General features: G+C 37.1%; 4 protein-coding genes across 8 annotated transcripts in view; all 4 read left to right on the forward strand.

Moving 5' to 3' along the window:
• LOC118209126 (olfactory receptor 52L1-like) overlaps positions 1-16,013 on the forward strand; it is a 31,336-nt gene extending 15,323 nt beyond the window's left edge. The window contains exons 1-2 of one of the 4 annotated variants that reach the window (XM_035384281.1): positions 1,577-1,807; positions 14,420-16,013. In XM_035384281.1, the coding sequence (XP_035240172.1) occupies positions 14,426-15,385 (960 nt within the window). In that variant the 5' untranslated portion in view covers positions 1,577-1,807; positions 14,420-14,425 and the 3' untranslated portion in view covers positions 15,386-16,013. Of the gene's footprint in view, positions 1-1,576; positions 1,808-2,574; positions 3,741-13,148; positions 13,845-14,401 lie in introns of those variants that run through there. The other 3 variants (XM_035384284.1, XM_035384280.1, XM_035384285.1) reach the window with 3 other exon arrangements.
• On the forward strand, positions 7,490-10,222 carry LOC118209127 (olfactory receptor 142-like). Its single transcript, XM_035384286.1, has 2 exons — positions 7,490-7,578; positions 8,897-10,222. Exon 2 carries the CDS (start codon positions 8,921-8,923, stop codon positions 9,851-9,853), a length of 933 nt encoding a protein of 310 aa, XP_035240177.1. The 5' UTR covers positions 7,490-7,578; positions 8,897-8,920; the 3' UTR covers positions 9,854-10,222.
• Positions 16,014-18,335: 2,322 nt separating the features above from the next.
• LOC118210316 (olfactory receptor 142-like) lies at positions 18,336-20,537 on the forward strand. 2 transcript variants are annotated; one of them, XM_035386392.1, is made up of 2 exons: positions 18,336-18,471; positions 19,075-20,537. In XM_035386392.1, exon 2 carries the CDS (start codon positions 19,099-19,101, stop codon positions 20,056-20,058), a length of 960 nt encoding a protein of 319 aa, XP_035242283.1. In that variant the 5' UTR covers positions 18,336-18,471; positions 19,075-19,098; the 3' UTR covers positions 20,059-20,537. The 2 variants fall into 2 exon arrangements, with proteins under 2 accessions (XP_035242283.1, XP_035242284.1); XM_035386393.1 differs by lacking the exon at positions 18,336-18,471 and adding an exon at positions 18,661-18,826.
• An 812-nt stretch (positions 20,538-21,349) lies between these two features.
• LOC118210152 (olfactory receptor 52K2-like) lies at positions 21,350-24,338 on the forward strand. Its single transcript, XM_035386090.1, has 2 exons — positions 21,350-21,549; positions 22,977-24,338. Exon 2 carries the CDS (start codon positions 22,998-23,000, stop codon positions 23,940-23,942), a length of 945 nt encoding a protein of 314 aa, XP_035241981.1. The 5' UTR covers positions 21,350-21,549; positions 22,977-22,997; the 3' UTR covers positions 23,943-24,338.
• Positions 24,339-27,658: the final 3,320 nt, after the last annotated feature.

Here is a 27,658-nt window from a genome sequence, read left to right on the forward strand (position 1 = left end):
CTTTCATGGTCTCACAAGTCACAACTGTTTTAGTAAAAAAAAAAAAATAGCCACGCCTACAACTGTTTATTATGGTGGCCATGTTGTTTTGAAAGTCTCAAATTCTTTTTGATAATTATTCAATTTCAGACTCCACAGATTATTTCAAGCCTAATTTAGTGACACTAAGCATAATGGCCTAGGACTAGTAGGTGAAAGTTTGTTCTATCAAAAATTCAAAATGGCTAAAGAACAAAATATTTGCTGTTGTTGCTTCTTAAGACAAAGTTGTTCCCTGGTGGGGTATGAGATGTCCCCCTTACAGCCTGTTTGGTCAAACAGTTGAAGAATTATATCTATTTTAACTTATTTGATTTCATAGCGCCAACTATGGGCAGACATGAGCCAAAACGTGCATGCTTCCTCAGAATTATGGACTGTACATTTAGACCACACTTCAAGAGGATTGAATGTGGTGTTCATGAGTTGCAGGCGTCTAAGTAAAAATGCCTATGCCCACAACAATGGTTTGCTACATATGTGGTGGTCACATTGTTTTGAAAGGTCGACATTTAAAAAAAATCATTATTAAGCTTCATACTATGCCGTTTCTTTCTAGCCTAATTTGGTGACGATGGGCCAAATGGCCCCAGACTAGTTTGCAAAAGTAGGTTTAGAAAAATATTCAAAATGGTGGAAAAACAAAATGTTTGCTGATGTTACTTCTTGAGGCAAAGTTGTTCTTCTGAAGGAGCAGGATATACAGATATAATTTATAGGATTTTCCCATAACCATATCCAAATATATGCAATTTGAAAACCTGCATATTTGCTATAGCACCCCCTAATGGTTGACCGATACCAGATTTTACACGGTATTACCTTGTCAAGAGGTCACTATACTCACCAACTTTCATGATAATCGGTCATTGCTAAGCCTGTCAATTGGCTGCTGCTGCATCCTCAGAATCATGTCCTGTACGTACATACCAAATTTTGTGAGGATTGGACAGCGTTCATTAATTACAGCTGTTTAAGTAAAACATGGCCATGCTCATGACAATTGATTTACATGTGGCAGCCATATAGCTTTGAAAAGTCAGCATTTATTTTAGACGCCCTCAATTGTACGTCGTCTTTCATGGAAATAAACATCCCTAGTGAACTTTCACCTCTCGACCATCATCTTCATCCTAAGAATGAGTATGGCATGAAGTAGTAGTTCTACTAATAACATTTATTTCTGAAACATGTTTCTGAAGTATTAGAACTGCATGCTCTGTGCTTTGTGTGTGTTTTCACCAGCTAGCACTATTGGTGAAGAAACAGCTGAAATTTAGTTAAAACGTAGTTTTGGTTGTCAAATGCAAATCCGCTTTTACTGTCAGTCAATTTGACATATTTGAGAGACAGAAGTCTTCACTGCATAACAGAAAAATAACAATCCTGCATTCAGAAATAAAAGTTATTCAACAAAGGGAGTGTTTCATGACACCAATTGGCGTCCTCCAGGTTCAAGGAGTTAATATATTTTATTGGGTTTTAGCACCATAAAAACGTTTTCTTATGGACTCTGCAGCTTTCCTAGAAAGTTTTAAAAACAAGACCACTCTTAATGAGAGATGGGAATATGTTGGATACCTCACAGGTGTTGATTGGTCTGAGCTGTAACGTCACAGGCTGGTGTGTATTTTTACATGGTTCTGTTATTATAAAAGACTCAAAGGTAGAAATATATCTCTCAGTCATCCGGATGTGGTGTATGACTACACAACTGCGAGGACTCAAATCTTTTCTCTGAAGGCAAAAACCTTTTCAAAAGAAACAGGTATTTAACTAAATATCTGCCAGACTCACAGAATATTTACTCTTCATATTTTTCTAAACCTTTGTCAGTCATGTAGTCATCAGTGATATTGTATAGATCTTGTTCCTTTTTCATTATCTAAGAGATGCAGTCTGTTAATAATGTAGTGGTACAAAGTAAATAACATTTTCTGGTTATGGTCATGTTGAAGTATCGCTTTAAGTAGTATGTGTGAACGCTGACTTCTTGATGACTACACTTTAACATAATGTGCAGATGTGTCAGAAAGACATTGAAGCACTTGCAAAAATGTCAGGAATCGAAAACTGAATTGGTTCCAGGTATGAAACTGAAAATATTTGAAAAGAGAGATGATTATCTTTGAATTTTAAAACTCATAAAAGTGATCAACAACAGGACCTAAGAAACAATTTTCAGGTTGAGGCAACAGAGCAGGAGGGCTTAGGTGGAAATTAGTCTGAGGTAAAGTCCTCACTGATATCAGGAAGTTTATTTTTACACTGTTTTTACACAGACAGTTTTCAATGTGTGGCACAGACCGGGTGCTTCATATTCTCCTGACTTTAAGTAAATTGAGTGGGTTGAATGGTCTGTTCTTCTCATCCTTATGGTATTTAGAAAATTCATATAAAAAATTAATTCAATCTAATTGCTTCTCTAACAACGTATCTTGATATAATTCAGTACCAGTAGGCTCTTAGTCCTCAGTTTTAAAATATGTTCTCAAACCCTTACATTCTTCTCCACTGCACTGACTCTACATCCAGGTGACCATGGAAAATGTATCAGCAGTGACATCCTTCATATTGTCGGCATACTTTGAACTGCAAGATCATATTTACTTATACTCCTTGTCTTTCCTTCTTGCATATATTTTCATATTGTTGAGCAATTCAGTTCTAATTTTGGCAATATACTTTGAGAGAAGCCTGCATGAGCCGATGTACTTGTTAATATGTAATTTATCAGTTAATGGAGTGTACGGTGGTACATCTTTATTACCATCTATGCTTGGCCATTTGATGTCTCATAATTATGAAGTATCTCTGACCCGTTGTGTGTTACAGCTATATTGTTTACACTCATATGCTACAATTGAATTGACTATTTTAGCAGTGATGAGCTATGACCGGTATGTTGCTATTAGTCATCCTTTACACTATCACCTCCTCATGTCCCCTAGAAAGGTTTCTGCAGCCATTACATTAGTCTGGTTGGCTCCCTTAATCTACACCATGTTTTTTACTGTATTTGCTGCACAGCACACATTTTGTGGCAGGATCATTGAAAAAGTATTTTGTACCAATTTTCATTTAGTTAAACTGTCTTGTTTTGATACAACTATTCAGAGCTTTGTTGGCCTAGCACTTCTATTAGTTTCACCTTGTTCTCAGTTTGTCATGATACTGTTTTCCTATGTGCAGATACTCAGAATTTGCCTGTCTGCTTCAAAGGAATCTCAAATCAAAGCTATTCAAACGTGCACCCCACACTTACTGGCCTTGGTGAACTTTGTAGTGGGAGGCTTATTTGAAATAATCCAGAGTCGTTTCAACATGAGTCATGTTCCACACAAAGCTCGTGTGTTCATGAGCCTTTACATTCTGATATTTCCCCCATTGTTCAATCCTGTAGTTTACGGAATTAGCATTCAATCGATAAGAGTTCAGATTTTAAAACTGTTCAGTGGTAAGAAAAGAAAGTGAACACTTGTAAAGGTCTTCTTCTTTTTTTGTCTTACTTTTAACTGTTTTGATCTGTCTCTTAATGCCTGTGTGTGTGTGTGTGTGTGTGTGTGAGAGTGAATGCATTCGTGTGCATATCTCAGAGTGATAATGACTCTTGTAATATTAATTCAGGAAATTCCTCCCTTTTTGGGCTTCCCTTGCATGTTTTCCTTTTTATTCAATTTGTGTATGTGTAAATTGTGTTTTTGGCTTTTAAAAATGTGCTAAATAAAGAATAAAGAAAGGTGATGACCATTTCATTTTCTGTCTCTGTTATTTACATTTTCTTACCATCATGCATTTTTGAGCAATGAGTAATCGGCACAGCTTAAATGGACAGATCACTTTCTGGAGTTTTATTTATTTTTATGGAGATGTTACATCAGTTTTTTTTTTTGTTTTGTTTTGCTTTGTTTTTTCAATTCACTCAGCTAGTTTTGTGTTCGATGAAGGGTATTTTAGACACTTTGACTAAGTTTCTGATGACCTTGCAGCTTCGCGCCATTCTGTAGATCATGATTTAAAGCCAAAAGTTGACTTCAGGATGCTTGTACAGAGAGGTTCTTTTACCAAAATCTAAACACATCAGCAGAGTAAGGCTATAGCATTATTCACAGGCAAGTGAAGAACATAAAAATCAGGTTTTATATCATGTTTATATATTTCTTTCCTCCCAGTTTCTCAGGCTGTGTCAGCTCTTCACTCCCAAGGGCCCCTACAGTAATGTTCATGAAGCTGCCCCCCCCACCACCCCCCACCACAGAGCGCAGGTTGCATGGGCCAAGGGAAATCATTTTCAATCCATAACTCAAGTTTTGAGCAATAATCAGGCAGTATATATACGCACAAGCTCTGCAGGCATAACAACGCTATGCAAGCTACTTTGGAGTTACTTCAACTTTCTTGTCTTGAACCAAGAACCTCTGACTACCTTACCTGCCATTACTTGTCTAAGCATCTAAATACCCTGAATTGCACACAAAAATTGTCTTGATCAAAACATGCACAACAAAAATAAATAAATAAATAAATAAATAAATAAATAAATAAATAAATAAATAAATAAATAAATAAATCCAGAAAGAGAACTATCCATTTAAAGTGCTTAGAATCACTTTATATGTAAAATGTAAAATGTTTTGTTTGAATGTTTTACAATAAATATCTGTACTCTGAAATATGGACATGCTTGTATGGTTCAATTTTTGTTGCAAGGTAGATCACATCCACTCAAATCTGACCCAACCATTTTAATAGGACGGAATCTGCTTCTGCTCTGCGAGAATATCACCCAGCCCATGTTACTCTATTACTCTATTATCTCTATTACTCTAATCCTTTAATTTGTCACCCGTCTGAATGTATTATGTGAACTGTATGTGGAAATGTTATCGCTTTAATGGCTTTGTGTATGTGTATTGTACGTGTACTGACTGTGAAGTAGACACTTAAAATTCTAGGTCGTGGTAGCCTGTCCAGCTTTTGTTTGCATTGTTTTCATCGCAATCATTTTAATTGAATGCCACGGGCACTGCATAATAGATTGGAAAGATGTTTGTGTTTCACGGAGTCGAACGCTAGCTTATTATTTAGAATTATGGCAAAGTGGAGAAATATTAAAATATACAGAAAAGAATGGCAGAGTGAGCCTGACTTAAAACAATGTTCCAGGAGATGAATCCAAGGCCCATTGCAAGTACTACAATTCTGAGATTAAGGCCCACCTGGGGTATCTTAACGATCATACTCCCACTAGAAAATATACTACATGCATATATACATATAGCATGCAGGTTTGTCTTTCACTGTCCTCCATTCCTGGCATTAGACAGTTGCTTCAACTTTGAAAAGCAGGACCCCCCACATACGCTATACATCTCAGCTATACCTGCCATACAACTATACTCAGCAGATGAGCTAATGATGGCCTGAGGGTTTGCTGGGGAGTGCATGACTTTCAGCAAGAGAGAAACACAGTGTAAGACCATTAACAAATCGCATTACAAATGAAGCTCTAAACTGCCTTTTACACTTTATGTGATAGAATACATGTACATAACATTTTGTTTTACCTAAAACTTATTATTTTGCACTTGTATTGTTGTATTTATGTTATTTACCTTGTTTTCCATCTATTTTAAATGGGTTTTTGGATGTTTTCAAAGGTACCAATGGCTTCAATTAGGGTTTAGGGCTCAAACTAGTGTTCAGCTAGGGTTAGGGTTAGGAAAACGGTAAGTCTGAGGGTTGAGGCATGTTTACGGTTGTGTTCAGCTCCTTGAAGAAAGGTTAGGACATGGGTTTGTTATTGATTTTGAATGAACCAAAAAATTTCTGTGGTAGCATGTGTACCCATGACCATACAAAATGTGTAATAAATGCATATTTTTTTAGGGAAAACATTCTTGTTTTACCTCAAACTTGTTATTATGCATTTGTATTATTGTATTCATATTTTCCATCAATTTTAAGTGGGTTTTCAGATGTTTTCAAAGGTATCGATTGCTTCAATTAGGGTTTAGGGTTCAAACTAGTGTTATGCTAGGGTTAGGGTTAGGGTTGGGGTTAGGAAAACGGTAAGTCTGAGGGTTGAGGAAAGTCTACAGTTGTGTTCAGCAACTTGAAGAAAGGTTAGGACATGGGTTTGTTATTGATTTTGAATGAACCAAAAAATATCTCTGGCAGCATGTGTACCTATGACCATACAAAATGTGTAATAAATGAAAATTTTTTAGGGAAAACATTTTTGTTTTACCTCAAACTTACTATTTTTCATTTGTATTATTGTATTCATGTTTTCCATCCATTTTAAATTGGTTTTCTGATGTTTGCAAAGGTATCAATGGCTTCAATTAGGGTTTAGGGCTCAAACTAGTGTTCAGCTAGGGTTAGGGTTAGGGTTGGGGTTAGGAAAACGGTAAGTCTGAGGGTTGAGGCAAGTCTACAGTTGTGTTCAGCAACTTGAAGAAAGGTTAGGACATGGGTTTGTTATTGATTTTGAATGAACCAAAAAATATCTCTGGCAGCATGTGTACCTATGACCATACAAAATGTGTAATAAATGCAAATTCTTTAGGGAAAACATTCTATAATACTTCAGGGGTGTGACTAAGGCTGCATAAATTAATTCAAAGTCTGAGTGGGTGTGAACAAGAGGCAGTGAGGATCCCAACTTCTGCTTTCAACCTACATTAAAGTTGATTTCTAAGAAGTTTAAATATTTGTATTCCATGCATTCAACATCAAATAGGTAGAATATACCACCACAATGCATTATGTGTAATTTGGTGTAACTGGTGTCTATTTAAACACATGGTTGCTAGGGAAATATGTCACAAAAGTGTGGGAAACCCTTGTCAATCTTTGGCAGTGAAAATCTCTGGTTTTCTGGCAGCCCATTCAGGATAAATGTCTAACTTCAAAACACCACAACTTCCTCAGTAATTGTCCAATCTCCATGTATGATACATCTATTTGAAGCTTGCATATGCTATAAAAAACCCAAAATTAACTTTCCTGCATTTAAGCCTGGTTTTCTGGCTCCTGTCACTGCGTAGCAACAGAGATCGCTGTCATGCTTAAAAACAAAATCGCACAGGGTCGAAACCATAAGGAGCTTTTACATGGTGCTTGACTGTAGCACCAAATGTGTGTCCCATAAATGAGGTTCTCCCTCTTTCCTTATGGCCAGGACAAGTGAGCAGCAAGTTTTCCCACTCAAGCCTTGCTGGCCAGGTGATGTTAAACTTCTATTCTATTTTGTTGGGATTTAGCACCACAACATCCTCCTATTCCTCTGGAGTTGTAAAAGTATTCAAATATGACTGTATCTAAACGAGAAATGGGAATATGGCGATACCTCACAGGTACTGAGCGGTGTGGCCTGTAACGTCACATGCTGGTGTGTATTTATACATGGTTCTGTCATCATAAAAGGCTCAGTGGTAGACGTCTCTCACAGTCTGCAGGACAGCAGAACTTCCGGCGCTCGGACGATCGGAAAGCTTTTCTCCGAAGGCATCAAAAACATTTAAAAGGAAACAGGTAATTACCTAAATATCTGGCACCCTTTTAGCGTACGCGTTCTCTATATTTTTATGATGCTTTCACTGGGACCTCAGCGGCATTATATCAGTCTTTCTTTATTCTTTATTTATTGTTATGATGGTCATGATAAGAATGGATAATACTACTACAACTAATAATAATAATAGTAATAATAATAATAATAATAGTAATAATAGTCACAGTCATCATAATGTATTCATACATAAAATAAATTATGTTCTTGTTATGGTGAAATTAGAGTACCTTGATTAATTGGAGATGAGTACTACTGTCAGTGTGATATTTTATTTCAAGATTTTAGATTTATGCAGGGAAATTTTATATAAATACAGCTGATAATTGCTTCCTGCTTATCATAATTAGAAGCCTTACACAATCTGCTTTGTTATTTTAATTGTTCTTAATGAATATATTGTGCAGGAATGTATTGTGTAAAGAAAATATATATGGGTTGTGGAAACTAAATCATTTTCAGGTGTGAAATTTAAAAAGTAAAGGAAGAATGTGACAATTGACACTTATAGGGGGATTCAACCAGACATACTTTAGACTATTTTATGGTAAATGTAATTTAATTTAGTCAGTACTATATGAATAGGGGCTACTTTGCTGTCTCAAACTTAGTGCAGAAACCAGAAATAAGAGGAATTTTTTTTTCTATTGGTACAAACGAGTAAGAAAATGTGAATATAGAATAAGAAAGACATACAAGGTCTTGGGAAAAGTGCAAAGAATGGAAAATTAATTGGTTTCAGGTACAGAATGCAAACAATACAAGGAAAGAGTTAAGATCCTAAATCTATTTGTATTCAGCTTGAGGAAACCAAAGAACTTGACCGAGGTTTTAAAATGTTCCTGTCTCCATAAAGAAATAGGAAATAAGAGATTTTTAGATCTTGTAATTCTTGTATCTTGTTTTAATGAATTATGTTCTTTTGTAAACTATATATATATATGTATATATATACATGAAAAACAGGTTCCCTCCCCCCTCCGCAGAGGGTAAGCAGCAGCGGTGGTGGGAAGCAGTGAGCCCTGGTGAAAACGAATACTGATGCCAATTATGTTCAATCGCATCACCATGCATTTTTCTGAATCTGAAGTTTTATGGATTTTTCTCCGATGACTGCGGAGTTGCTTGTGAATCCAGCACCGTGCAGCACCTCCACCATTAACACCTTGGGGAAATCGTGTGCTTCAACAACGCCACGTGTTAATTTGATTCAGTACCAGCAGGCTCTAAGTCCTCTAAATTTTAAAACATGTTCACAAACCCTCACGTTCTTCTCCACAGCACTGCCTCTACATCCAGGGGACCATGGAGAATGTATCAGCAGTGACGTCCTTCATACTGACGGCCTACACTGAACTGGAAGATCAAAAATATTTATATTTCGCATGTTTACTCTTTTTGTACATTTTCACATTATTGGTCAATTCAGTTCTAATTGGCGTAATTTACATTGAGAAAGGCCTGCACGAGCCCATGTATTTGTTTATATGTAACTTATCAGTTAATGGAGTGTATGGCAGTACATCTTTATTACCATCCATGCTTAGCCATTTTATGTCTCGTTATTATGAAATATCTTTGACCCACTGCCTGTTACAGATATACTGTTTACACTCATATGGTACAGTTGAATTTACTATTTTAGCAGTGATGGGCTATGACCGGTATGTTGCTATTTGTCGCCCGTTACACTATCATCAATTAATGTCTCCTAGAAAAGCTTATGCAGCCATTGTATTATCCTGGATTATTCCCTGTCTGTACTTTGCCCTTTATTTCATATTAACTCTTCAGTATTCATTTTGTGGCAGGTTTATAGAAAAAGTTTATTGTATGAATTTCCCTTTAATTAAGCTGTCTTGCTTTGATACAACGTTACATAACTATGTAGGACTAGCACTGATTTTTGTTTCACCTTTTTCTCAGATCCTCATGATACTGTTTTCCTATGCGCAAATACTCAGAATCTGCCTGTTTGTTTCCAAGGAATCTCAAATCAAAGCTATTCAAACATGCACCCCACACTTAATGGCTGTGATTAACTATGCAGTGGGATGCTTATTTGAGCTCATTCAAAGTCGCTTTAACATGAGTAACGTACCTTATAAAGCCCGCATATTCATGTCTATATATTTTGCAATATTTTCTGCAATACTTAATCCTTTTCTTTATGGAATGGGAATTCACGCCATACGAGTTCAGATTTTAAAACTGTTCAGTAGTAGCAAAAGTAAATGAGCTCTTCTACTAATGGTGAAGATAATAAATAATTGCTTGCTTTTTTTGTTATTTACATTTTCTTATTCATGCTGCACTGCTGAGCACTGAGCAATCGAAACTGATAAAGTGATATCAATCCATTAATAAAAAGCAGCAACGTTAACAAGCTCTGAAATGTGCTAATGTCAAAATTTGATGGTTTGTCGGTTTATTTATTTATTTTTACATATTTTTACATACCCACTCAAGTTGATCCCATCCAATCAAAAACCTTTTTCATAGCAAGTACCAACACAGCAGTAATCCAATCACATTTATCATTTCAGAGCAGGAAATTCAGAGAAAGCAAAAAGACAGAGTTATCACACCCCAGAAACAAACCCCCCAGGACCAACACCCCCTGGCACCAGCACCCCCTCTAGCTTAATCTCAGAGATTCGGGAACTTGTTTTGAAGTTATGAGGTTCTCAGAGGTCTAGCAACTTAGAATCCATTGCTAGAAACTCAGAGGCCTTATGACTTGGCTAAGAGAAACTCAAGAGGTCCTTAAACTAGTTACCTAACTCAGTATTCAGAGGTCTTTGTCTTAGAATCTAGCGTTAAAACTCAGAGGTGTTTTGCAATTTTTAAATCAGTCAGTGCAAATATGAACACTATAGCTGTCAGGAGTTTCCCTAGGTTTTCAGAGGGCATAGGCGCTCTCAGCTATATTTTGGAACAGTGTTATTTTTAAATTTATGAAAAAAACGCTTTGACCAGCGGTTTTCATCAGAAAAAGACGCCTTTGTTTAGCACAACTTTGTTTAGCTACCAAGACACGTCAGATGCAAAAGTTAGTTCAATCGAGGTATCTTTACGTAACGTAAACTAACTACCTTCGCTGGCTAACGTTGTCATAAATTTTTTCCGATCGTGAAAACTGGATTACTTGTTTACATTTTTGACAGATGCGGCTGGTGGATAAATCTATCGCTGTTTCCGTCGCAGCACTTTCGACACAAGCAATTTGGAAACGCTATCCTAAAATTTCTTTTTATCGTGAGTAAGAGTGTCTGACCCGCAACCGTAGTCATGTGTTAACACAGCGGCACACTTATATAGCAATTATATATAGAAATACCATCTTTGGGGAAAAAAACGCTATATTCTGCAAATGCATTTAGCCTAGCATGCATAAAAACATAAAAACGCTCGTCAGTCACCCACTTCTATTTATAATGCCATCATAGCACGGAGTGTTTAAAACCATAAAGCCAATTCACTTCTTTTTGTGTACATGCTTACATTATTGGCCAATTCAGTTCTGATCCTGGTCATTTGCATTGACAGAGGTCTGCATGAACCCATGTAGCCTATTTATTTATTTGTAATTTAGCAGTGAATGAACTTTATGACAGCACATCTTTATTGCTATCAATTTTTTGTCATTTATTATCCGGTAATTATGAAATAACACTCACAGTCTGTCTGTTACAGACCTTTTGTTTACACCTATTTGGTTCAGTGGAATTGACTACATTAGCAGTGATTGTATTATATGAATTTTGCATTAGTCAAACTGTCTTGCTTTGAAACATCTATTCAGAGCAAAGTTGGTTTATTTGTAACTGATTTGATGATTGTTCCTCTGCTTCTCATGATACTATTTTCTTATGCACAAATACTCAGAATCTGCCTGTTTGCTTCTAAGGAATCCCAGGTCAAAGCTATTCGAACATGCACCCCACACATATTCGCTGTGATTAGCTATACAGTGGCAGGGTTTTTTGATGTCCTCCAAAGTATGTTTAACATGAGTCATTTGCCTCACAAAGCTCGCATATTCCTGTCTCTTTATTTTTTGACATTTAACTCAATAGTTAATCCTGTAATTTATGGAATTTGCATTCAAACCATAAGAGTTCAGATTTACAAACTGTTGCAAGGTAAGAAGAGTATGGTAACTCCACGGAACGTAATGATGAAATAATTGGCTGCTTCTTTGTTATGTACATTTTCTTTTAAGTCCTGCACTGCTTAGTAATCAAAACAATAAAAGGAACTTTCATTCGGTAGCAAAAACTAGTAATATTTAGAATCATTTAAATATTTTAAATGTATTTAGAAGAGTTTATCAGGTGATGGCAAAGTCCAAACTGTAACAGATCCTAATACTCCACATTTCAAAAGAAAAGTTTTTTTCTACCATCAACCTGTCTGTGTGTCATTGGGTTGGATTGGTGCTTTTATGATCTCAGTCAGAACATGTGTGGGTCTATAGTGGACCTGCGGCTGGGTCAGCATCGAAGAATACCCTAAATGACCACAAGGTGGCCTGATCAGGAGCTAGAACTTGTCCTGTAATGCATGCACTCAACCCCTTTGCGCACACGCCAAATCTAAATGGTTGCCCATTTAGGGGGTACCCAATTTAAAGTTCCAGAAGTGAGCATCACAGAGACTTGAAAGATGGCTTAGATGAAGCAGGACATTTGTACCATTTACAGTACTAACTTAGATTAGTTTATATTTATAATTTAGGAAGAAATAATGTGCCACAAATGCAACTGTCGAGGCAAAAAATCAAAGAAGAATTTGCTCTTTTTTCGTTTGCAATGAAATACTGAGAGATTGAAAACATACAGCAGGTGAAAATATGCACGTCCTGGATCAAAAACTCCTTGATCACAAGTGTGTCAAATCAAAGGGTGTATATGCAGAACTACTAAAGGTCTATGAATCAAAAAGTAAGCAGTTTACCCAGTGTCTCCAAATCGATTCAAAATTCCGAAATTATGCCGAAAAAATGCATTGCTGTAAATCACAACATAATCATGTATTTCACTACAAATCAACTGTCTTGACTCAAGAAACTCACTGTTGCATCATTTTCAAGGGAGGATTACGAGCTTTCTGTCAGTACAGTGGTCAAAAATATATAGGGGTCCTGAAACATATCCAAAATATCTCCAAAAATGAATAAAATGCTTTTTGTTCATTATAAAGCATATACACGTGCCCCTTATAAAGGTTTAGGGTGAAACATTCATATCAGACTTTTTTAAAATGCAAAAACATTATCACACTATGTGGTACAGTACCTAAATGTGTAATAATTAACTCTCGTATGTTTTTTGCACTCTACAGTATGTGATGTTTTCTTGTATGGGGATGGGACGACATTAAAACAATATTCAACCGTCCACCACGTTTTGGCAATGTTCCAGTTGAGGTCACATCCGGTGTATTCAACACAAACACTATGATACTTCGCAAAACAATGAACGCGTATGTTACAGTTTATTATATTATTAATTGCTACAGGGCTATAAAAAGCTAGGATATTGTTAGAGGTGAATTATATCCACATGATTTTAAAAACTCTCGACGGGCCAGAGCTGTTTTGGCGGCACGAGGGGGACCTACACAATATTAGGTAGGTGGTTTAAATGTTGTGGCTGATCGGTGTATATCTTTTAAACCAGGCAAAGTTGATCCACTAGCTAAGTTAGAGAACTGTCTTAAAGATGTAAAGGCTTGGATGAATCAAAATTTCCTCATGTTACATTCTGATAAACTGAGATTCCTGTGTCTTGAGGCTGCTCTGGCCTAGCCAGAAGTTCATAAGTTCGCCCTTGAAGTTTCATTGGGCCCAGAACAGGCTAAATGGTGAATCTGAGGCCTGGTAGGTGTAAATTAGTGAAAGGTAAATTTTGCCCTTGTACTTGAACATATTTTGTTACACACTTGATAATGAATGGAAGAGCTTAACAAGACACAAGAGTAGAGGGGTGTTAACATGACACTGCATTAAAAACGACTAAGCTCAATATACTGCTTATGCAACACCACACAGGTACTGGCTGGTATCGCCTGTGATGTCACAAATTGGTGTGTTTTTTTACATGTCCGTGTCATTATAAAAGACTCAAAGGTAGAAATATCTCTTTCAGTCTTCCAGATGTGGTGTATGACTGCTTAACTGCAAGGACTTTTTCTTAAGTCATCAAGACCCCTTTAAAGGAAAAAGGTAATTAAATAACCATGTGGCAGAATTGTAAGGGTTTATATGTTCTGTACATTTTTCAGAAACTGCCTCAGTCTTGTACAGCAACCTGTTTTACGTATATCCATTATGACAATGGTAATGAATAAATCATCATGATGTGATTAACGAAGTGATAGGTTTTTCAGGGTCAGTCAGCAGAAGGGGAAATAATTGGAAATTGTATTTTGCTCTTATTTTTTATTGACAGGATTAGAGAGAGAGGCCTCTCTGGGTCGTTCAGGCTTGATACAGTGCTGGTGCTCTCAAAGCTGTAGGTCAGTCACGAGCCTGGATGGGCTGAATGATCTACTCTCGTCATTACTGTACATATTCTAATGTAAGTTCTTTTAAAGAACAACGTTAGGACTTCATCAACACAATAGCAGAGATTAAGATCAGCAATACTAACCTGTCAAACTGAGTTTGTGAATAAAGGGAATAACTATTGACAAGATGTTACTTGAGTTCAGTTAATATCAGTAGGCGGTAAGTCGTCGGCTTTAAAACATGTTCCCAAACCCTCACATTCTTCTCCACAGCACTGAATCTACATCCAGGTGACCATGGAGAATGTATCAGCAGTGACGTCCTTCATTTTGACAGCATACACTGAACTGGAAGAGCACAGATATTTATACTTTGTATTTTTCCTTCTTGTGTACATGCTTACATTATTGGCCAATTCAGTTCTGATCCTGGTCATTTGCATTGACAGAGGTCTGCATGAACCCATGTATTTATTTATCTGTAATTTAGCAGTGAATGAACTTTATGGCAGCACATCTTTATTGCCATCAATCCTTTGTCATTTATTGTCTCATAATTATGAAATATCACTCACGTTTTGTCTGTTACAGATCTTTTGTTTGCATCTATATGGTTCAGTTGATTTTACTATTTTAGCAGTGATGGGCTACGACCGGTATGTCGCCATTTGTCGTCCATTACACTATCACCTCCTCATGCCTCATAGAAAAGTGTGCACACTTATTTTAATGTGCTGGATTTATCCTTGTATTGTGTTTGGGTTGTTTTTCATGCTCACTGTACCACGCACATTTTGTGGCAGAATCATAGAACGGATGCATTGTCTTCATTTTGATTTAGTCAAACTGTCTTGTTTTGAAATTTCTTTTCAGAGCATAGCTGGGCTTTTTGCAACCATTCTGATGATTGTTCCTCTGCTGCTCATGATACTATTTTCCTATGCGCAAATACTCAAAATCTGCCTTTTTGCTTCAAAGGAATCTCAGAGAAGAGCTCTTCAAACATGCACCCCACATGTACTGGCTGTTGTTAGCTATGCATTGGGAGCATTTTTTGAAGTCATCCAAAGTAGGTCTAATAACAGTCATGTACTTCATAAAGCTCACATGTTCTATTCTCTTTATTCTTTGGTATTTACCCCAATATTTAATCCTGTAGTTTATGGAATTTGCATTCAAACCATACGAGTTGGAATTTACAAACTGTTTAGTGGTAAAACCACTAAGTTAACTCCAGGGAAGGTGGTGATGAAATAATTTTCTCTGTCATTTATAATTTCTTAAATCTTGCACTGTTGACCACTGGGTGATCAAAACAGGGAAAGAGCTTTTAATCGGTTAGTAAAAAACAGCAATATTAAGAACTACTGAAGTATTTAAAATGACTTCATGTCTGAATATTATGTACCCGTCCATTTTATAAGCTGCTTACTCCTGGTCAGGATCGCTGGGGGGCTGGAGCCTACCCCAGCGTACATTGGGTGAAAGGCAGGAATACAACTTGGACAAGCTGGTCAGTAATATTAGAACAATGCCGTTATGGATCAGGCTGTGTTGTAATGCAGTGAACTCCAACCAATCAACAAAACAAAAAAAGTCCCCCCACCCCCCAGCTAACTGGAGACTGGTCAATAGCTCAGGACTGCAGTTGTACTAATTACACCTGTTTTGTATCCTGGAAGTGTGGAATAGGCCCTTCCTCCACTCCAGGAGGGGCCTACTGGATGACAGTGTTTGTATGTGACATTAGTGTACTGGTGATTGTACCTGGGCCTGGTTTTTGCAGTAGGTTTGCTTTGCTTTGTACTGGCCATTTAGTGGTGTCTGAAACTGCAACATATTCCCATTCTCGCATTTCAAAATAAAAATAAAAGATTTTTTCTACCACCAACCTCTCTGTGTGTCATTGGGTTTGTTTGGTGCTTTATGATCACACTTAGAACATGTGTGGGTCTATAGTGCACCTGTGCCTGGGTCAAAATCTAAGTGTATCCTCTTGTCCATAAATAACCACTAGGTGGCATGATCAGGAGCTAGAACTCGGCCTGTAATGCATGCACTTAAAGGACTGGAGTATATCGATGTCATGTATTTCCATGCTGCAGCTCTGTCTTAAAGACATGGCCCCTGATCTATTCATTGTCAAAGTAACAAAGCAGTGATTTAAATTAGCTATTCATAGTTCATCATGAGATTGAAAACCAAAAACGAGGAATCTGTTTCAGATTAACCCCTTCGCACACATGCCAAATCTTCGCAATCCCTGCCCATTTAGGGAGTACCTAATTTAAGCTTTAAAACTCCAGATGTGAGCATGTGACATGAAAAATGGCTTAAATGAAGCAGGACATTTGTACCATTGTAACTCATTAGCCCATAATACCTCTGCTGAGCCAAAAGTTCCCGAAACAAATTTCTTGGAATTAACAGGTATGTGTGACAGATACAACTCTTGCATTCCAATATGTCACTTGAATATGTCCCCACCATGGTATGCCATCCAGCCCTAGCCCACAAAGAATATGTCTCCCCATTGGTCATTTTAGGTACCTCAACCAATAAAAACATCAGATAATAAACACAAAATGAACATGAAAGTTCTAAAAGGCAAAAGCACTACCCAGTGAGCTACGAGGGAAGTAGCCATCTGAGCTTCAAAGTTGTGCTGTTTTAAACGTGCGCACTTGTATATTATTATGGCCACATTTCCCTCGCAGCATGTAACATTCGCATTTATTAACACACATTTATATCAAGAAACACACAACATAGATAAAAATGTACACATCTTGAGGCCTATTACATAAATATAGAATCTTACAAACCTACCCACACATACGTCTGCCCCAGTAATGCAATGTATGCTTGTACACACAGGGCCAAGCACTGCATTGCAATACAGCGTGTTTAGTTTGTCTGAGCTAAGATAGACAATATTGTTACATGTAACTTCACACAATTTTGATATCAACACTTTTAATGGCAGGCCTAGATTTGAATGAATGACTTACAGACAGTGCTTTGTATGTGTGAGTAACTTGCCATTTTCTACGTTGAAAACGTGTTTTTCATCAGATCATGTATTCTGGAGAACTGCTTTCGTAATTCTTGCCTGCAAACCGTGGGCCACACTTGGTAAATCAAACTGATCTGGCAACAGTTGTACCTGTATACTTTAGTGAAAACCCAGCTCGTGAACTCATAAGCAGAGAAACATGGCCAAATTTTAGGAAGTGAGAAACAGGATGTGGTGCTTACTGGGTGCTATGACTGCCAGCCAATGAAAACACTTTATAAAAATCTGAAATCACTATCCTACTGTTTTGAATTTACTCACACAGTTAGCCATGGGTGAGCTTTGCATCTGGGAATGAGACTAGGACAAAACCTAAGACAAAGATTTGTTTAATGTGTTCTTTATAACTTTCAAATTTAGTAAGTTTGTGAGGCCAAAATGTATATTTCCAGTGTTTCCCAAAACATCTCTCCTGCCGGGTCAGAGCTGTTTTGGCGGCACGAGGGGGACCTAAACAATATTAAATAGGTGGTTTTAATGTTGTGGCTGATCGGTGTATATCTTTTAAACCAGGCAAAGTTGATCCACTAGCTAAGTTAGAGAACTGTCTTAAAGATGTGAAGGCTTGGATGAATTAAAATTTCCTCATGTTACATTCTGATAAACTGAGATGCTCGTAGAAGCTCCCAAATCTCTTTCTCCAGTTTTCCTTAAATATAAACGGCTTCTCTGTCTCCTCCAAAGCAGTTGTTAAAAACCTTGGCGTAACTTTTGATTCAGATCTCTCCTTTCAGGCCCACATTAATAATATCATACGTGTGGCCTTCTTCCACCTAAAGAACATATCTAAATTAAGGATCATGTTGTCCCAAGTTCCTGCTTCCTGTGTCTTGAGGCTGCTCTGGCCTAGCCAGAAGTTCAGAAGTTAGCCCTTGAAGTTTCATAGGGCCCAGAACAGGCTAAATGGTGAATCTGAGGCCTGGCAGGTGTAAATTAGTGAAATGTAAATTTTGCCCTTGTACTTGAACATATTTTGTTACACACTTGATAATGAATGGAAGAGCTTAACAAGACACAAGAGTAGAGGGGTGTTAACTTGACACTGCATTAAAAACGACTAAGCTCAATATACTGTTTATGCAATACCACACAGGTACTGGCTGGTATCGCCTGTGATGTCACAAATTGGTGTGTTTTTTTACATGTCCGTGTCATTATAAAAGACTCAAAGGTAGAAATATCTCTTTCAGTCTTCCAGATGTGGTGTATGACTGCTTAACTGCAAGGACTTTTTCTTAAGTCATCAAGACCCCTTTAAAGGAAAAAGGTAATTAACTAACCATGTGGCAGAACTGTAAGGGTTTATATGTTCTGTACATTTTTCAGAAACTGCCTCAGTCTTGTACAGCAACCTGTTTTACGTATATACATTACGACAATGGTAATGAATAAATCATCATGATGTGATTAACGAAGTGATAGGTTTTGCAGGGTCAGTCAGCAGAAGGGGAAATAATTGGAAATTGTATTTTGCTCTTATTTTTTATTGACAGTATTAGAGAGAGAGGCCTCTCTGGGTCGTTCAGGCTTGATACAGTGCTGGTGCTCTCAAAGCTGTAGGTCAGTCACGAGCCTGGATGGGCTGAATGATCTACTCTCGTCATTACTGTACATATTCTAATGTAAGTTCTTTTAAAGAACAACGTTAGGACTTCATCAACACAATAGCAGAGATTAAGATCAGCAATACTAACCTGTCAAACTGAGTTTGTGAATAAAGGGAATAACTATTGCACTGCTTTTAAGTAAACATGAGTACATATGTCGACCAAATACATGACAAGATGTTACTTGAGTTCAGTTAATATCAGTAGGCGGTAAGTCGTCGGCTTTAAAACATGTTCCCAAACCCTCACATTCTTCTCCACAGCACTGACTCTACATCCAGGTGACCATGGAGAATGTATCAGCAGTGACGTCCTTCATTTTGACAGCATACACTGAACTGGAAGAGCACAGATATTTATACTTTGTATTTTTCCTTCTTGTGTACATGCTTACATTATTGGCCAATTCAGTTCTGATCCTGGTCATTTGCATTGACAGAGGTCTGCATGAACCCATGTATTTATTTATCTGTAATTTAGCAGTGAATGAACTTTATGGCAGCACATCTTTATTGCCATCAATCCTTTGTCATTTATTGTCTCATAATTATGAAATATCACTCACGTTCTGTCTGTTACAGATCTTCTGTTTGCATCTATACGGTTCAGTTGATTTTACTATTTTAGCAGTGATGGGCTACGACCGGTATGTCGCCATTTGTCGTCCATTACACTATCACCTCCTCATGCCTCATAGAAAAGTGTGCACACTTATTTTAACGTGCTGGATTTATCCTTGTATTTTGTTTGGGTTGTTTTTCATGCTCACTGTACAGCGCACATTTTGTGGCAGAATCATAGAACGGATGCATTGTCTTAATTCTGATTTAACCAAACTGTCTTGTTTTGAAATTTCTATTCAGAGCATAGTTGGGCTTTTTGTAGCTTTTCTTGTAATTGTTCCACAGCTGCTCATGATACTATTTTCCTATGCACAAATATTCAAAATCTGCCTTTTTGCTTCAAAGGAATCTCAGAGAAGAGCTCTTCAAACATGCACCCCACATGTACTGGCTGTTGTTGGCTATGCATTGGGAGCATTTTTTGAAGTCATCCAAAGTAGGTCTAATAACAGTCATGTACTTCATAAAGCTCACATGTTCTATTCTCTTTATTCTTTGGTATTTACCCCAATATTTAATCCTGTAGTTTATGGAATTTGCATTCAAACCATACGAGTTCGAATTTACAAACTGTTTAGTGGTAAAACCAGTAAGTTAACTCCAGGGAAGGTGGTGATGAAATAATTTTCTCTGTCATTTATATTTTCTTAAATCTTGCACTGTTGACCACTGGGTGATCAAAACAGGGAAAGAGCTTTTAATCGGTTAGTAAAAAACAGCAATATTAAGAATGACTGAATGACCAATCAACAAAACAAAAAAAGTCCCCCCACCCCCCAGCTAACTGGAGACTGGTCAATAGCTCAGGACTGCAGTTGTACTAATTACACCTGTTTTGTATCCTTTAAGTGTGGAATAGGCCCTTCCTCCACTCCAGGAGGGGCCTACTGGATGACAGTGTTTGTATGTGATATTAGTGTACTGGTGATTGTACCTGGGCCTGGTTTTTGCAGTAGGTTTGCTTTGCTTTGTACTGGCCATTTAGTGATGTCTGTTTCCATGAATGACTTTATCATGTCTTGCGGCTTTGGGCAGGCCAAAACATATTCCCATTCATATTCCCATTCTCGCATTTCAAAATAAAAATAAAAGATTCTTTCTACCAGCAACCTGTCTGTGTGTCATTGGGTTTGTTGGGTGCTTTATGATCACAGTTAGAACATGTGTGGGTCTATAGTGCACCTGTGCCTGGGTCAAAATCTAAGTGTATCTTCTTGTCCCTAAATAACCACTAGGTGGCATGATCAGGAACTAGAACTCGGCCTGTAATGCATGCACTTAAAGGACTGGAGTATATTGATATCATCATGAGATTGAAAACCAAAAACGAGGAATCTGTTTCAGATTAACCCCTTCGCACACATGCCAAATCTTCCCAATCCCTGCCCATTTAGGGAGTACCTAATTTAAGCTTTAAAACTCCAGATGTGAGCATCACAGAGACATGAAAAATGGCTTAAATGAAGCCGGACATTTGTACCATTGTAACTCATTAGCCCATAATACCTCTGCTGAGCCAAAAGTTCCCAAAACAAATTTCTTGGAATTAACAGGTATGTGTGACAGATACAACTTTTGCATTCCAATATGTCACTTGAATATGTCCCCACCATGGTATGCCATCCAGCCCTAGCCCACAAAGAATATGTCTCCCCATTGGTCCTTTTAGGTACCTCAACCAATAAAAACATCAGATAATAAACACAAAATGAACATGAAAGTTCTAAAAGGCAAAAGCACTACCCAGTGAGCTACGAGGGAAGTAGACGTCTGAGCTTCAAAGTTGTGCTGTTTTAAACGTGCGCACTTGTATATTATTATGGCCACATTTCCCTCGCAGCATGTAACATTCGCATCTCTCCTGCTTCTCCTTTAAGGCACTTGTATGGTGTTGGTGTTAATACCGTTGGGGGAATAGTAGTTAATTATAACTATAACGTCACTGTAACTGTTAGCGTATTATGCGACTACAACATGTATGTTTATGTGGGCCCGTCTCTTATAAAAAGATCGAGTGAAGATTCCATTCCTCAAATGTGTTGTCTGAAGAACAACAACAACAAAAAAAAAAACAATTGTCATTTTGAAAGAGGCACATACTGAATGAATATCTGGGTATGTATTTTTTTATTTGCACTGACATTTTCTCTCATACGTTATACAGGGTAGGAATGTCCTCATCCACATATTGATTTTATAATAACTCTTCCTTCAGTATTATTATTATTATTATTATTTAGTAGCAGCACTAGTAGTAATAAGAGTAATTGTTGGGATGGATGATATGGCAACAAAACATTTTTTTTTTTTTTTTTTTCATGTCAGTCCATATTCATGATAAAGAAAAGAATTATTTCGGACATATAAATTCCTTTTTACTCCAGTATGAAAGCTTAAGATACCAGGTTAGACGTGGTTTGGATTATAACTTATTTTCAGTCAGACATCAAAATTTACCAACAAGTGCATGGGTTACAAGCAGAAATATATTAAAATAATGAATGCATTATTTAAAAAATAACTAAAATCTCAAATTTTGTCAGCACACATCTTTGTCAGATTTTAAAACAGATTTCTAGTGTTACAGGAAAAAACAAAACAAACATATCAGTTCATATCAATTACTTTTATCACTTTTCTTGAATCCCTAATTTTCTAGCATGCTTAACAGCATCATGTCTTTTGCTAAATAAAACGCTGTTGCCCGTGATGTCTTTGTGTCTTTACATGTGATGTCTTTGTGTCTTTACATGTGATGTCTTTGTGTCTTTACATGTGATGTCTCCGTCTTTGTGTGTGATGTATTTGTGTCTTTACGTGTGATGTCTTTGTATCTTTACATGTGATGTCTCCCTGTCTTTATGTGTGATGTCTTTGTGTCTTTGTTTTATGGCTCTGATTCTACTAATTCTGCCCTTTTAATTGCTGTAATAGTTCAGTCCTGCAAATATTTAATGACCCTGCACTTCCATATAAATACATAATTCAGCCTTATGACAATGAATGAGTGCCAGTGCAAAATGGGTAGACGTGGATAAAATATTCAAGGGATTGTTCAGGTTGTTCAGGATGCGCAGGTTCAGAAGCCACATGCACAGATATACATCTAATGGAAATATGATTAACACCCCAAATGCAGACGCAGAAATTTTGAAAATGGTCTTTAGATATATTATGTACACAAAAATATTAACACCCAAAATAATCTAGAAAGCTTGTGTATCAAATCCTAACCTGCTATTTAAGTGTGATTTAATTAAATAGAGGACATCTGCTGTGAGAGTACATCTTAATCTGATAATGAACTTGTTAAAATTGCAATGTTACTATTTTTCTTGTTTATCAAAAGCTGCCATGCATTACTAAGTATTTGTAAAGGCTTAATTTCATTTTTCACTGAGTACTCTGTTGTTACATCTTGGAAGATTCACCCTAACATGCAAATAAATAAATAAAAACACAGAACTTTGCTCCTGTTCAAATAAAACATGGTTCATTTTTTTTTTTTTTTTTTTTTTTTTTTAATAATATCATCTCTGCAGGATTCATTGTGAAACTAGACCATGGAGAATGGATCAGTGGTGACGTCATTCATATTGAAGGCATACACTCAACTGGAAGACCACAGATATCTATACTTCACAGGTTTCCTGTTCTCATTCATCCTTATGATATTAACAAATATAATTCTTATTATAGTAATTTACATTGAAACCAGTCTCCATGAACCCATGTATTTTTATGTGTGTAACTTAGCAGTGAACGGAATTTATGGCACTATATCTTTATTACCATCAGTACTGGGTAATTTAATGTCTCATACTTATGAAATATCTCTGGCTGCTTGTCTTTTACAGATCTTTTGTATACACACATATGCTGCAGTTGAATTTACTACTTTAGCTGTGATGGGTTATGACCGGTATGTTGCCATTTGTCATCCATTACACTATCACCAATTAATGTCTCATAGAAAAGTGTGCATATTTATTGCATTTTCCTGGATTTGTCCTTGGACTGTTTTTGGACTGTATTTCATGTTAACTGCACAGCGTACATTTTGTGATAGAATCATAGAAAAGGTGTATTGTCCAAATTTTGCTGTAGTCAAACTGTCTTGTTTTGATACTTCTTTTCAGAGCAAAGTTGGCTTTGTTGTAACTGTGTTGTTAATGGTTCCACACCTGCTCATGATACTATTTTCATATGCACAAATACTCAGAATCTGCCTGTCTGCTTCTAAGGAATCTCAGGCCAAAGCTATTCAAACATGCACCCCACACTTACTGTCTGTGATTAACTACGCAGTAGGATGCTTTTTTGAAATTATTTCAAGTCGTTTCAACATGAGTCATGTACCGTATAAAGCTCGCATATTCCTGTCCCTTTACTTTCTGATATTTCCCCCATTGTTTAATCCTGTCATTTATGGAATTAGCATTCAAGCCATTAGGGTTCAGATTTTCAAACTATTCATTACGTGTAAAAATAAGTTAAATCCACTGTAGGAGTCTCATACCTGTTAAATTATTTTACACATTTGTAAGCCTATCACCTCCAGGAGATGAAATGTAATTTCACTGGGCGACAGGCTGAACTGAAGGTCATGGCACTTTTTGCTACTGCAGCAGGGCAAGAAAGCTGTCAATACTTCTGCCTGTAGAATTCAAATCCTTTTCTAATTTACATTTTAGTATTAGCATTGACCAGATACTATCATTCAGAGTCACATACACCAATTACATTAAATGTGATAGGCCCAGTTTGCTAACCCTTATGCTACACTACCCCCCAAATTAAGTTCTTGTTCCCCCACATGGTTTCCAGCATCTTGTTGTCATATATTTGTTTCTAAAGAACCTCGCTATTTGTTTTTACCTTTTCAAATCATATTTGATGCCCATTGCACAATGTTTTTAAATAAAACTTTACTTGATTTTGTCATTGTGTGTCCTTGCTCACTCATTTGTCTGAACAGAACACATTTCATCATGATACTTCATAGTCATCAGACAGTGTTAAACAGAAGTTAAATGCATTTCCATGCCGGCTGAGCTGTTTCTAATGGCTGAATCCAATTTGATTGGCTCATTTAATTTTTGAATAACACATCTGTCTAGCCAATGGGGGAGTCCATCTTTCATTCCAGTGTGTTGGGCCCATGTGAAGATCACTTCCCCAAATAATCACTTTTTTTTAAACATGAAACAAAACTAATTATGAAAAATGAACAGCTTGTTTAAACTATGGGACTGCAATTGCGTATGGAACAAAATGACCAAATGCAAGTAGCCTTAGCTTTTGTTAGGTAAAACTTGCCATATTACTCAGCAAAAGATGATCTGTATTCAATCAACATTTATCCTTAATATTGACTCACGTGTAATGTGATATGTATTTGTATTCATGAATAATTGACAAGGGTTTGTAGGCTAAGGTGATGGGATCAGATGTAGAAGACTGCTTGCATGGAGAATAGAAGAACATGCAAGTTTTCTTGATGTTTAAAGTCAGATGAGTTTGTTTGAGCCAGGAGAGTAAAGGGTGTTAATATCACTATTTAGTTTTGAAATTATTTGATTTGGGGTCTTATCCAAGATGTATATAACTCTGTCATCAGCATACAGAAGACAGTTTGAGTTTGGGCAAGCATCCGAAAGGTCATTAACTCACAAAAGAAAAAGCAAGGGACCCAGTATAGAGCCTTGTGGGACTCCACGAGAGCAGACGGATGACCTGTATTCAATCAACATGTATCCTTAACATTGACTCAAATTAAGGCTGTCTTTTCTAAGGATTTGCTTTTATAGACACCTACGTGTCAATTACCATTTTCCCATATTTTCTAAGGTGCCACACCAGAGGTTTGCGCTGGTAAAACAAGAGAAATACGGCATCCCTAAAATGGTGTTTTGTGTTAATGCATGTGTATTTTCTGGCGTTCTGATGTAAGACAGCAATAATATGGGAGGATAAAATGGAAAATGTGTGTATATGACCTGCTCCAGATGATTTATCATGGCTGGTGGCCACTGGGAAAAGGCAATTGCTTCTGCTTCTGCAACGTCTGCGAAAAGTGCGCGTTAACTTCTTTCCAGCACAAGATCAACATGGCCATTCATAAGAGGAGACATCGTCAGCATATTACAGTTGGGGAGAGTCACCATAAATGTAACAGTTTTCAGATTTTGCTTATGTATTCAGAAAATATATGGCCTAGCATGATTAAATTTTACTTCAAACAGCTTTGACATGTCAGCAGTGTAGTCATTAGCTGTTTCAAATAAATTCATAACTTAGGTCAGGCATAACTAAAACCAAGGTGCAAAAACAATGTAACAGTAATTGAAAATGCCCTATAATGTGCATATGCAGGTTTTTCTGCACAAACTAATATAATCAAGAAAACACATTTCCAATGATAACGTGAGACCAGCCATATCCTCAGACTATGAAGCATGCAACTTCTTTTATGAAAAAAGACAACTTCGTAACATACCATGCCGTGAGTGGTGGTGACGTCCACATAGATGAGGAGAGCTGCTTTTTTTTTTGTCGTTTCTTAACACCCAGGTAAGCTATTATAAAGCAAATAGCCGACATACGGACCAATCTGGTGTGTGCTTATTATGAATGCCCGAGACCAGATAGCATTTTTTTCCCCATTAATCACTTGGAGCATCCAGAAGATGATGCTATGTCAACACAGCGAGCAAACTAGCCGAACACATTTAACTTTAAACACTGAGCTAAATTAAAAAGTCAAACACGTAGATGTGCAAAATTAAGTTCTTAAATAGATATTAAACACCATTTAAAATGCCTAAGGTTTCCCCAAAAGGACAGTAGATAGTTTTCAACACCATTAGTGTCCTTAATTTCCTTATCTCAAGCAGTCTCCATGACCTCCCTGGGTACCAACCCTCTCGTTATCTCTTTAGATGGCATTCTGTAAATGTATAGCTAACAGCAAAAAGCACGTTATTTGTTATAGTAACTGAGAGGCGGTGTAACTGCAACAGCTGTTACATTAATACGGACAGGAACATCCACGTTTTTGGTCATGTAGCATCGAATTCCGGCAAGAATACTTTCCAAAAATCATCCTGACTTTTTGAAGTTTAAAAAAAAAAAATTATGTATTTGATTTATTGTGAATAAAAATATAGCCTTATACCTGAAAATTACTTCTGGAACAGATTTTTACTTAGCTCACACAATAACAGTTTTTTGTTAGTATTTCACACAAAGGCAATCACAGTACTCTGCTCCTTTGGGAGGAGGTAGAGCACTGAATTGCAAATGTATAAACCTGAAATGGCCATGGTAGCTGCATTGTACAATATGTTATTGACTGTGTTACATTTATCAAGCATTACATTTATGGCAACTCTCCCCTACCTTTGCGAAAGGGAGAGAATCTTATTGAAATACATGACTCCTTCATCTTTAGGAACAGTTGCCTGTTAGAGAAGTTGATAGATGGTGACTCTGGAGATGGCTGGCTATTCGGTACAGAAATAAACAACTTGAAATATTTAAACTGTGCTCTGTGGCTAAAGGTTTTGGGTGTAGATGAACTGACAGGGACCCGCTGTGTTTTGAGGTTTGGACAGGGATGACATCACAGAAAAGACTCATTGACAGGAGAGAGAACTGCAAAGTTCTGATATGTAGCGACTGTATTGGTTATACCGTCGCAATCTAAGAGCCGCGGAAATTGACTGAAGGAATTGTATTTCTGTGTTACGTTACATGGCTGAATTTTCAGGAAGTGAGAAACAGGATGTGGTGCGTACTGGGTGTTATGACCGCCAGCTAATGAAAACATTGTATAAAAAGCTGAAAAAACTATCTTAGACAGTTAGCCAAGGGTGAGCTTTCCATATTGGAATGAGACTAGGATAAAACCAAAATGTGTTTAATGTGTTCTTTAAAAGTTTCAAGTAGTATGTTTGTGAAGTCAAAACGAACATCTCCCCTGCTGCTTCTCCTTTAACTGACTTACGCTGCATGGTGTTGGTGTGAATACCTTTGGGGGATTAGTGCTTAATTATAACTAGTGTCACTGCATCTGTAAGTGTATTGAATGTAATCTAGCTATGACATCACCTGATTACAACATGCATTTTTACGTGTGCCAGTCCTTTATAAATAACGTGAGTGAAGATTCCATTCCTTGTGTTGTTTGCAGAACACCGGCAGAATCAAGGCTGTAAGTTAC

The sequence above is a fragment of the Anguilla anguilla genome, chromosome 12 (genome assembly GCF_013347855.1).
Source record: "Anguilla anguilla isolate fAngAng1 chromosome 12, fAngAng1.pri, whole genome shotgun sequence".
Lineage (NCBI taxonomy): Eukaryota > Metazoa > Chordata > Actinopteri > Anguilliformes > Anguillidae > Anguilla > Anguilla anguilla.